This window comes from Sminthopsis crassicaudata, chromosome 1 (genome assembly GCF_048593235.1).
Source record: "Sminthopsis crassicaudata isolate SCR6 chromosome 1, ASM4859323v1, whole genome shotgun sequence".
NCBI classification, from domain to species: domain Eukaryota; kingdom Metazoa; phylum Chordata; class Mammalia; order Dasyuromorphia; family Dasyuridae; genus Sminthopsis; species Sminthopsis crassicaudata.
The window spans coordinates 396070441-396083457 of record NC_133617.1 but is presented as its reverse complement, the minus strand read 5'-3'; the positions used below and the strand labels follow the sequence as shown (position 1 = coordinate 396083457).

General features: G+C 32.2%; 1 protein-coding gene across 9 annotated transcripts in view; it reads right to left on the bottom strand.

The window, feature by feature from the left end:
• The window catches only part of PDPK1 (3-phosphoinositide dependent protein kinase 1), a 157180-nt gene that overhangs the window by 71803 nt on the left and 72360 nt on the right, over nucleotides 1-13017 (bottom strand). Inside the window, exon 2 of one of the 9 annotated variants that reach the window (XM_074279855.1) lies at nucleotides 8372-8448. The exons of 7 other annotated variants lie outside the window; for them this stretch is intronic. Coding sequence is in view for 1 of the 2 variants with exons in the window: in XM_074279851.1 (XP_074135952.1) it covers nucleotides 10691-10747 (57 nt within the window). In the remaining variant the exon portion in view is untranslated. Of the gene's footprint in view, nucleotides 1-8371; nucleotides 8449-10690; nucleotides 10763-13017 lie in introns of those variants that run through there. One more of the 9 variants, XM_074279851.1, reaches the window with a different exon arrangement.

The following is a 13017-nucleotide window of genomic DNA, read 5'->3' as shown; positions in this document are numbered from 1 at the left end:
ATTTTTACCTTCCGAATCCAATTCTTCCTTTGCAACAACAACAAAAAAAATTCGGTTCTGCACATATATATATTGTATCTAGGATATATTATAACATATTTAATATGTATGGGAATGCCTGCCATCTAGGGGAGGGGGTGGAGGGAAGGAGGGGAAAATTCGGAACAGAAGGGAGTACAAGGGATAATGTTGTAAAAAATTACCTATGCATATGTACTGTCAAAAAATGTTATAATTATAAAATTAATTAAGAAATAAAAAATTAAAAAAAATAAACTGTATAATGAGCAAAAAAAAAATTTTTTATTAGAGTTTTGGAATCCTAGATACAGTGATATAGTAATACTATCAGCAGTAGAAGCCGCAACTAAAGTGATACAGTGGACATACCACTGATTTTGGATTCTGTAAGACCAGAGTTCAAAATGAGCTTCAGATGCTGTGTGACCTAGAGCAAATCATCACACAGATAGACACAATCTCTAAATAGTAAACAGAAAGAACAAAAATAGTAAAATAATGTTCTAAGCCACCACACTCTTTTCCTAATAGGGAAGAAGAGGAGAGGTGTTATCATTTGCATTAACAAAGTGTGTTAGGATTACTAGGTGAGAACTCAGATTGTCTGGACAATGACTAGGGGAGAATTCAGGTTGTCTGGACAATTACAAGGTGAGAACTCAGGTTGACTTGATAAGAGGAGCAAGCTCATTGGTTGGAGTACTTCTTCCCAGAAGCCCTTGCATTATCCCACGCCCATTCTCTGGGAGGATAAAAGAGGCAACATTGGGCCTGGACAAGCAGTCTGGACTGGGGAAGAACAAAAGCTGGAGGAGATTCAGAGCCAGGATTCAGGAAGAAGAAGAGGCTGGCTGGAGGCTCCAGAAGCCTCCCAAGAAACCTGCTCATAGAGGAAAAGATTATACAGAAAGAAACCTCCTCCCAAAGAAGGATTACAACTGAGAGCCGATCAGAACATTACAAAAGTGGGGAAAAAAATCTTTAAAATACAATTCTCCAAGAAGGGAAAAGAAAGGAAAATGGGAGGAAAAGAAAAATGCTTGTTAATAGAATTTTTTTTTAATTAAGGTAAACAAAGGACTACCTGTAAAATTTTTATTATTTAAATGAACGAATTCCACTGAAGACTTGGGGGGGAAAAAGAATAAACAAGATGGTTTCAAAAAATCTGGAAAGCATCTGGAAAGCTTTATATGAATTGATACAGAATAAACTGAACAGAACCAGAAAAACATCATACATAATAACAGTAACATTATAACAATGACCAACTGTGAAAGAGTTGGTTACTGTGATCAATACAATGATCCAAAGCAATTTCAAAGGATTCATAACAAAAAATGCTATCCACTTTGAAGGAGATAACTGATGAACTCAGAGTGGAAATTGAAGCATAATTTTTATTTTCTTTTTCTTGCAACATGGCTAGCAAAAATTTGTTGCATAATTTCACATGTACAATTGGCATATATTACTTGCCTTTTCAACGGGTGAGGGAAGGGCTAGGAAGAATTTGGAACTCAAAAAAAAAAAAAAAAAACCTTTTAACAGTTAAAAATAAATAAATAATAAGATTTCAGAGGTGCATATATATGTGGCCAAAGTTTCAGTAAAACAATATGGACAAAATATTAAAATATACTCTCAACATCTTTGGGACAACCTATTTACTCAAAACAAACAAAACCTTGAATAAAAAACAACTTTAAAAGATAACAATATTGTCTCCAAATGGCAGTAAGTCATTGGTACTCAATTTCACTAACTATAAAGTTATACCCAATAATTTGAACATTATTTAGGGAAAAAAAATTTACTTATTAAGCAACTTTCAAGTTCCATAAGACTTAAAAACAAAACAAGAAACATAGTTCTGGTTCTTCATTCAAACCAATTTTATAACAATATGAAATGAATTCTTGAAACAAAAGTTTAGGAATATTAAGTGACTTACCCACTAAGTTATCTTTCACATAAAGAATTAAGAACTTGCCTAGTTTCTTGGGAGGTAAAAAAAGAGGGAAATTTTAAAGAAAAATTTTAAAGAAAAAAAAGACGATCAAAGGCTTAAAATCCATTGGAGAGAAAGATTTTTTAAAAGCTAATTTTTAAAAAGCGATGAAGGACTTACTAGTAGTACAGACTAGTACTTTGAAAGTTAGGTTTTCTAGAATTAGGAGGGAAAAAACCAAACTGCAGAGCATTAAGGAAGGAGGAAATGGGTGATAAGGAAATGGAGGCAATTCATTCTAGAAGAGTAGTGATGAAAAAATTTTCTAGAATAATAGTAAGAAAAGTCAACAGGATTCATAAAAATTTTTTTCAATAAATATATGAAAGTGATTCAGAGGCAACAAGATAATCTTGAAGGTGGAAGATGGGGAGGGCAAAGGAGAAGAGGGAGGAAATGACTGAATTTGAATACTGATTCTTGAGTTTCTATTTCTTCACTTTTAAAATGGGGATAATAATACTTGTACTACCTCACAGGATTACTAGCTCAAAGGATTTTTATGAAGAAAGCACTTTGCAAACCCAAGGACAAATACTAATTATTATTGAAATTGTTACTGAAATTGAAATTATCACGAGAAGAAACAATTCTGAAAGGAAAGAAGCAGTGTAATTTTTTAAGAACTCTAAAGACCAAAGTCTCCCTATAATCTTCCTCTTAGATCTTTTCCAACCTGATCTTTCTGTTACTTTCAAAAATAGTAATCAATAGCTACAAAAAAAGACCAAAACCTTGATTTCAAAAATATTGTCCTATTTGAATAATACCTTTTTAATGGTAAAATATATCCTTTGATTTATCCTTTAATAAATAAAATAGCTACCATTTTGTTATTATTATTTTCTTTTATTTTAATAACTATAAGGGAGAAAACAGAATCTCATAACTTTTCAAATCAATTCAATAAATATATATTAAGCACGTACTATGTGCCAGGCTAAAGGCCAGGTGCTTTAGGATACAAAAAGAGGCAAAAGAATGTCCCTGCCCTCAAGAAGACTATAATTTAACAGGGGAGATAGCATGTAAACAAATATATACAAAGAAAGCTATATAAATAAAAGGAAAATAATATTATAAAAGATTCTAACATTTTATTTTTATTAAATTTTATGCATTATTTACAAATGTTATAAATACAACAAAGAAGAAATAAAAGATGGAAGGCATTGGACTTCCTATAAGAGATAGGATTTTAGTTGGAACTTAAGAGCCAGAGGAGTCAATAGCTGAAAGAGAAAGAGAGCATTCCAGGAATGGGGAATAACCAGAGAAAATGCCCAAAGCCAAAAGATGAAGTGCCTTGTTCATGAACAGCTAAGATGCCCCCACATCTTTAAATCAAAGATTATATGTTAGGGAATAAGACCAGAAAGGTAGAAAGAGGCTAGATTATGAAGGACTTTGAGAACCAAACAAAGCATTTTGTATTTGTTCCTAGAGACAATTAAGAAGCCACTGGAGTCTATTGAGTAAGAGTGACATGATCAAATCTGAACTTTGGGAAAATCACTTTAGTGATCAAATGGAGATTGGATTAGAATAGGAAGAAACCTAAGGCAGGCAGATCCACCAGCAAGGGTACTGCAGTCTTCCAGGTATGAGGTGATAGCAGAGGCAGAAAAGGGAATATATTCAGGAGATATTTCAAAAGTGAAATAGGCAGACCTTGCCAAAAGATTATTTGACAACAACAGAGATAGTAAGGAATTTAGTATGACCCCTAAGTATCAAGCTTGAGGAATTGAAAGATGGTTTTGCCCTCTATAGTAATAAAAAAGTGGGAGTATGTCAGATAAAAGGATAATGAGTTCTGTTTTGGACATATTGCATTTAAGATGTCTACTGAAAGGCAGGTGAAGAAGCAAAATTGAAGATCAAAAGGGAGACAAATTAGGAAAGGTAGATTTGAGAATCATCAGCATAAAGATGGCAATCAAATCCACTGGGACTCATAAAATTACCACATGAAGTAGTGTAGAGGGAAAAAGAGAAGAGGAGCCAAGACAGAAGCCTAAGGGAAACCCATAGTTAGAGGGTGTGCTTTAGCAAAAGAGACATAGAAAATGAGTGACAGTGGGAGTGACTATAAACTAAGAAATCCATGTAGTATATACAATCTCCTCAATTTTATAGAAGTCTAGATGATAGCTAAAATTCCATCTAGCTCTAATAGTCTATTTGGAGCATAATTAATGGTTCTAAAAGGGATCAAATTCTTAATTCTGAAAAGCAAAGAAGACATGAATTATACAATTCAAAATCTCTCATAAACTCAACTTATCTATAGAGATAATACTTAACATTACCCACTTCAAATTTTTACTAAATAGCTCTATTTTTTTTTAATAAAGAAACTAAGGCTCACAAATTAAGCAATCTACCCAAGAACTCAGTCGGTTTTTTCAGTGGAGTATTAATAAGTACAAAGAAACACTCCTGTGCAACATTTCTCTATGTAAGAACAACTTTTGTGGATCTGTGGATAGTCTCCATATTCCACATGTAGGAAATACAGTTTTGAAAATCATATATGAGATTTCTTACCCTTCCTGAAAAAGTCTCCTGATAAATTGACTTTTAAAAAACTTTTTGTTTTGTGTCTATAAGTAGTAGTAGCAGTAGTAGTCATTGTCAAGGTCATCAGTCACTGTTGCTATTACATATTTATGTAGCACTTAGAGGTTTGCAAAGCATTATGATAATATCCCATTTCAATCTCACTATAAACCTAGGAAGTAAGTGATACTATTTATCCCCATTTTATAAATGAGGAAACAGAGGTTAAATGAATTGCCCAGGATCACAGAGCTAATGAGGGGCTGAAGCCAGACTGAACTCAAGTCCAAGTCCAGCACTTTATCATGGCACTATCCAGCTTCCCTTTGTATTTCTAAATCAGATTATTTTTATGTCTAACTTTTCTTTTATTATGAGTTCAACTTATTGAATGTTTTTTTTTGTTTCCTACTTGAGGAAAATAAGAATATAAGCATCATTCTAAATGTATTTTAAATATCATTCTGAAAAATAACCATAAATCCTCCTCTAGTGTGAAAAAGCTCAAATCTTCATTTTAGATGGTTACCATTTCTAATAGAAAAGTTTCAAGCCTTTCACAATAATATTTTAAAGAGGAATTTTTTTTTAGATGGTCTCATTAACTGAAGCAATCAATAATCTTCTAAGATATGATTGCCACAATCTAGAAAACAAATGGTGATTACCAGGTTTTCAAAACCAAGACTGACTACCTTCCAAGCACAAAGAGGTGGCTCAAGTTTAATAATAGGCAATCTTATTTATATATTAGTTAAGCTCACAGAGAACTGGAAGGGAAGATCAGACTTAGAAACTAATGAATCATCCATTCCCAGTTTATTTTAATCAGTTTGCCTCCCACTTGTGACCCAAAACTATCAGGAATATAGTCAAGTTACCTAATTGCTTCTGAAACTTAAGTTTCTATAGAAATTTTAACAATCTTATACAGTAGATAATATATAATATGGTATAGTCAGTTAGTCAATAAACCTTTGTGAAGGTAACAATCATGTACCGAACATTATACTAAGAACAAGAAATACAAAGAAAGATTAAAAAAAAAAAGAGTTCCTGCTCTGAAGAAGCTTTTCTAAAAGAAAAGATAACATGCAAATAACTATGTACAAACAAGGCATAAATAAATACATGATAAACTGGAAATAATTAGCTGAGAGAGTATAAATGAGGTCAAAGTAAAAACAAACTCTATTACTTACTAGTAAAATCACCTTGGGAAAATTGTAATCTCTCTCAGACTCAGCTTATCTACAAAATGGGGATAATTCTTGCATAAAAAGATTAAGAAAAATGCTTTATAAACTGCATACTGTATAGGAATTTGTGTGTGTGTGTGTTTGTGTATCTACATATATGTACAGAAAAATATTATCACTTAATCCCATTTTCTCAAAAAAGAAACTTAAGTTTCAGAGAAGTTAGGCAATGTACCTATGTTTTTTTTCATGACACTAAGTTACTAAGTCAATGGAGTAACAAATTTTTAAAAAATACAAAAAAAGGGATATAGTGCAAATATCATAGCTGTCAAATTTTTAATAGACCTTAAAATCATTAATAACATATCCTCAAAAAAAATTGCTTTCCCCCCCCCAAAAAAGCCCATCAGATCCTAAAACAATTTTTTTTTCAAAACCATAAACTTTATCCTTCCAAAATATTTTTAATTTCTCTTATAAAGTAAATATATACTTAAGAGGGTAAATTCTAAACTTGCATAGGAATAACACTGCCCACTGGACAGTACAATATACAATAGCAGATGCCAGTTGAGAATTTAGGCCTTATAAGGGTTGGGATATGCTATAATAGCATCTAGCATATCAGAACACATAAAGAAAACCAAACTCAAAATCTATTAATGTTTTATAAAGTGCTAGAAGTGCCATTCTTACAAATTACCAAAGGCTTGGCCCATCCTAGGGATCAAAAATTTATTTAAAAAAAAAAAAAACAGAAAAAATGAACAGATATACAAAAGAAACAGAACTCAAGCTAATCTAGCATTAAAAATGGTTAAGGGGAAGCTACATCCTGTTGTAGAAACAGTACCAGTCCTGGAGTAAAGAGGAACTGAGTTCAAATATATCTCAGACACTTGACACTTACTATCTGTGACTCTGGGCAAGTCAATTGAATCCCAACAGTTTTGCCAAAAGGGGGGGGGGGGGGGGACAAAAACAACTTTCTATTCTATTAGGCTGCCACTAAAAATAACCAAAACCTTCTTACCCTGATCCTCTCAAATTAGCAAATTTATTCTCTCTGTAGAATCAAATTGTTAAAAGCTAGAAGAAATTCTTACTTTTTATTTCACAGTTGAAATATGACTTGCCCATGTCACACATTAGGTTGTTAATAATGACAGAGGTAGGAGTAGTAACATGATACAGTAAAAAGTACTGGAATCAGGAGGTCTGAATTCAAATCTTCTCTCAACTGGTTACTATGTGACCTTGGAGAGTCACTAAACTCTCTGGTCCACAGCTTCATTATCTATAAAATTAGAGAATTTGGAGTAATTTATCATGTAGAGTGCTTTCCAGCTCTAATTCTATGATCTGGTGTACTCAGAGTCTTTTACTTCTATAACCAGTGCTTAATATAGTGCTCAATGTAATGTGGTATATTACAGCTACAATGCTGTAATATATTCATGTTGCTCTGACTACATGGTACCCATCTCTTAGAAAGTTGATATGGAAAGAGCACTGGATAAAAAAATTTGCTTTGCCTGATTATATTTGTTTTATTTTTATTTTTTGTTCATTTGAGCAAAGAATAAAAGATGACGAAAAAATAAATGTCTGGGAGAGAATATGGAAACCTAGTTTTGGTGGAGGAAGTAGGGAGAAAAGAGCCAGTATCATTGAATTATGGAAGGCAATAAAATAGAAGAAAACTGTTTAAAACTTTCACCCCAATTTTTGTCTACTGAAATCTGATCCCTCCCCCTTCAAGGACCAGTTCCAATGAGAATTTCTTTTATAAGACCATCTTGAGATACTTTCAAATCAAAAATTATTCTACTCCCTTTGGATTTTATAGGACTACCTTGCAAATAGTTTCTACTCTATATTATTATTGATTTTTTTCCTACTAAGTTTATTTATTTTAATATATATTGCTTTATGAATCATGTTGAGAGAGAAAAATCAGAGCAAAAGGGAAAAAACCATGGGTGAAATTTAATTAAAAAAAATTTTTTTTTTAAAGTGAACAAAGAATGTATTGATTTACATTCAGTCTCCTAAATTCTTTTTCTGGATACAAATGGCATTTTCTGTCCAAAGTCTATTGGAATTGCTTTGGATCACTGAACCACTGAGAAGAATCAAGTCTTTTATCTTGCTGTTATTGTGTACAATCCTCATTCTGCTTGTTTTGCTCGGTATCAGTTTGTGTAAATTTTTCCAGGCCTTTCTAAAATCAGCTTGTTCATCATTTTTTATAGTACAATAATACTCCGTTATCATTATATACCACAATCTGCTCAGTTATTCCCCAACTGATGGGCATCTACTCATTTTTCAATTATTATTCAGTAATGTATTTTTGCATATGCTCCCCTAGCACAGGAATCTATACATAATCAGGGTTAATAACTTTCTTGAAAAAATGCATGCATGAATATCTGAAAATGGCATTAACACCACTCTCTACCCACTTTAAGTATCACTGAAATGAATTGTTATATACTACCCCCACCACAACAGCAGCACCATTAAAACGGATCAAACTAGATAAGAGAGAGCAGTGACAGAAGGAACTTACCTGGAAGCTTCCAAGATGGTCACTATAGTACTATAGCCACTTCCCTGCAGTAAGGCAGCTGGATTTTCCAAGATAGCCTAAGATGTGTCAGAATAAGGGGCACGGATAGGATACTGGAATTTATAATATTCACTGAAAAAGTGAGTATTCCAGATCCTCCCAGCTGCTGGCACCTACCCCAAATAATCTTGTATTACATGCATTCACATACATACATACATACACATGCATTCACATACATACACACACAAATATATATATATATGAACCTATTTCTTCCCAGAGAGAATGTAAGGTCCATGTAAGGACTACTGGTTTGTTTTTGTTTTTTTCTATCTACTACTTTACATAGTAGACACTTAATAAATGCTTGCTGAAAGATTACTACTTATTTAGCACATCTCCCATGACTAGTAAGTCAGGTGGAAGTCCTTTAGAACTTTCTTGGAAGTTCATCAGTCTATTTATTCATTAAAAAAATGTCAACTATTAAAGACTGCCAAGACCATCATTATAATATGAGGTATTTTTTGGTTAAATGCTCTAATGTTCCTTAAATGCTTAAAATTTTATTTTCTAAAAGAAATATACCTGTAACAGGGAAATCCTATTAACTAGTCCAGAAACTGTCTATTTCTAATGGTCCATTTACTAATTGTAGTTACTGCTGGAAAATTATCTGGAGAGTGTAAGCAACTTGAAATAGCCATAATCAGAAGCAAATGAAGAAGCACTTTTCACAGAATTAATTCATTTGCCATACTCATTATTTCAATTCAACATAAAAGTTTCCAAAAACTTAAAAATTAGCCTTTTAAAACAGTTTATAAAATATTAAAGGCTGGTTCAAGTAATCTAAAAGTCCCTTCTAGTTCTAACTTCTAAAAGTTCTCAGTGCTCTCGCCCCTCTAAATTATCTGGTATTATATTTTGCAAATACTTTTCCATATAAATGCTGTTTGCCCAATAGAACCTAAATTTCTTGAGGGCAGGAAATATTTTATTTTTGTCTTTGTAGCCCTAGCAGGTGCCCAGTGCTGGCACATAGCAGATGATAAAAATATAAATAGTAACAATAATAACATAATAAAAAATAATGCTTGGTAAATGAAAATGGTTTTGGGGAAGAGATCTATGATGTAAATTTTGTTCTCCATTCATGAAATCTACATGTCTACTTAAAATAAAATGCCCACACCCTTTGAATCAAAGATACCATATAATTAGGCTTATATCCCAAGGAAACCATCAATAAGAAAAAAATCTCTATAAACTCCTAAATATTTACAATAAGGTGATAGAATTAGAAACAAAAATAGGTGCCCATCAATCAGAGAATAACACACTACGGTATGTAAATAAAGGAATAATATTTTCCTGTCAGAAAAATGATATGTGTGAATACAGAAAAGCATAGAAAGATGTAATTACACAGTGACAACAGTGTAAATGAAAAGAGCAACAACACATCAAAAAAAAAAAATCAAAGGTAAATGTAGCAAAATTATAAATATCAAATGGGACTTGAATAAAGATAAAACATGCTACCTGTTAAAAGTGATGGACTTGAGATACAAACTGAAACACGTTTTTTATACAGTCTCAATTCAGGAATTATATATGCTTGACTACAAATATCTATTACAATAGTTTTAGGTTTCTTTTTTATTTTTTTCCAATGGGGGTAGAAGAGAAAAAAAATAGGTCCTTATTAACTTTTTAAGTTAAGGTCGTGCAACAAGAAAATGGGATTTACACACATATTTTGTATCTAGGTTATATTGTAACACATGTAAAATGTATGGGATTGCCTATCATCTAGGGGAGGGAGTAGAGGGAGGGAGGAGATAATTTGGAAAAATGAATACAAGGGATAATGTTATTTAAAAAAATTACTCATGCATATATACTGTCAAAAAATGTATAATTATAAAATAAAAAAAACTTTTTAAGTTAAGGTTAAAAAAGAAAATTCCATGCTGAACATATTATATATTTAAAAAGAAAAGCAAGCTATAAATAACAGAATCACAGTTTCATATACAATTCCCTACTTCTGTTCCACAATATGAGATGGAAATGTTCACTTTAATTGATGTTTTGTTAAATTTGGAATATTTAAAAAAATGAATCATAAGAAATAATGGATATAAAGAATCTAAGCAAACTTGGGAAGATTTGTATGAACTAAAAGAGAATAAAGCAAAAAAGTACTAAGAGTACAAAATCCACAACTAAGAAAAACAATGCTATATGACATTAGAATTCAGATTAATGTAATGGCTAATTTTGATTCCAAAGTCTGAAGATAAAACACACCTTCCTCTTCTTAGTAAAGAGTGATGAAATATTTGTGTGGAATGAAGTATATGCCATCAAATATGGTCAATGTGTTAATTTCTTTTCCTTAACTGTATTCCTTTGTTTATTACAGAGCATTCTATTGTAAGGGAAGAGGGAAACAAAAAAAAAAAAAAAAAAAAAAAAAAAAAAAAAAGACAGGTTAGGAGAAAATGCATCAATAAAACATTTAATAAAAAGTAAAGGTTAAATAGGAGAGGAAGGTTTTCAAAGTCAGTCAATAGTCATTTATCAAGCATCTACTAAATGCAAATCACTGAGGATAGAAAGAAATGCACAGAAACAGTCCCTACCTTCAAGGAGCTCACAAGTGAATGGCAGAGAAAATAAGCAAACAAATGTGTATACCAAAGTGCATACAAGGAAAATAGGAAATAATTTTAAAAGGTGTGACACAAGAATAGAGTAGTTATGAAAGGCTTCCCACAGAAGCTAAGATTTTAGTTTGAACTTGAAGGAAGTCAGGAAAGCCATAAGGTAGATATAAGGAGTGAGCATTCCTGGCATGAGAGACAGTCACAGAGAATACCTATAATGAAGAGATGGAGTGTCTTGTTTGTGGAACAGCCAGGAGCCCAGGTCACTGGATCAAAGAGTATACAGCAGTGAATAATAATAATTATTAATATAATAAAATAATAATAAGATGATTAAGGGGAAAAGAAAGGGGAGGAATCATAAAGGGCTATAAATACCAAAGAAAGGATTTTGTATTTGATCTCCAGGACTAGAGGAAACCACAGGAGTTTACTAAAATGGGAGGAGATAGGGGAGTGACATGGTTGGATCTGCAATTTTAAGCAGGCAGACCCATCAGTAGGCTATTGCAATAGTCTATGCATGAGGTAATGAGGACCTACACCAAGGTAGAAATAGTAGCAAAAATGCACACCGTGGGTACACTTGAAAGATGTTGAAAGGTACAACTGACAGCAACAACTGATAACACTTGGAAACAAAGGGGATTGGGGGAAAGGGGAGATCAAGCGTTAAGAAACAATAAGGAGTTGAGCATGATACCTAGGTTTCAAACTTAAGTGACTGGAAGGACAATGATGCCTTCTATAGTAATGATAAGAACAATAATAGTAAAAGCTATTTATATAATGCTTATTATGTGCATTATTATTATACTATGCTAAGTAATGCATAATTATTATCTCATTTGATCTTTATAACAACCAGAAAAGATACATATTATTCCCATGAGGAAACTGAGGCACCCAGGTTAAATGACTCCCTCAGGTCATATAACTAGTATCTAAGGCTAGATCTGAACTTTGGTCTTCCAGATTCCAGCCCAAGGCTCTATCCACTGCATTATCTATAGCTATCTCATATGCTAGCATTATCTATTTTCAAAAAATTAGAATATATCTTAATATGAAACTTATACTAAATCTATCTTGAAATAAATCAGGTCCTAATGAAGACTTTACATTTGTAAATAAAGAGTACTCTATCTTGGAATGTCCAATTTCTGAAACTTTAAAATATCAAATCTCTAAAAGGATAATCAACAGAAGACAACACTTCTCCTATTTTTTCCCACATTTCTTAGTGTTTAAAATGAAAAAAAAAAAAAAAAAAAAAAAAAAAAAAAAAAACCTTTGGGTAATAAAAGCAGGTAAATACTGTTAAAAGTGTCTTTTAAATCCTAAACTGGTTAAAAAAAAAAAAAACCTGTCATTTTTTCAAAATTCTGTCCTTTCCTCTTCCCCTACCACTTTAATGGTATATATTAGAACTTAATATATATTATGTATTAGGAATGTCTTGAGTTCTTAAAAAAATTAATTCTAACAGGCCTTATGAAATTGGACATATGGACCTGGTATGAACTGTGTTTAAGGAACAGACTTGTTAACTACAGAGAAGTGAGGAAGGAATGCATTCCAAGTATAAGGGACGCATACTTTGTGCACAAAGGCAGATGAAGTGTCACATCTAAGAAATATAAAGAAGGCCAGTTTTGCTAGATTTAAGAGAGTAACAGCGAGGAGTAAAATCCAATGAGGCTAGAAAGACTGATTAGATCCAGGTTGTCAAAAAATTTAAAAACTAAACAGAACAAAGTTTGTTTCAAACTAGAAATAAAAAAGAGTCACTAAAATTGATTAGGCAGGAGAATGACTGTCAGATCTGTGGTGCAGGAAAATCACCAAGTCAATAAGCCTTTATTAAGAACCTACTATAATGGGTCAGTCATGGTGCTAAATGCTGAGAATACAAAGAAAGGCAAAAAGATAGTTACAATCTCAAGGAGTTCAAAAATCTAATGACAG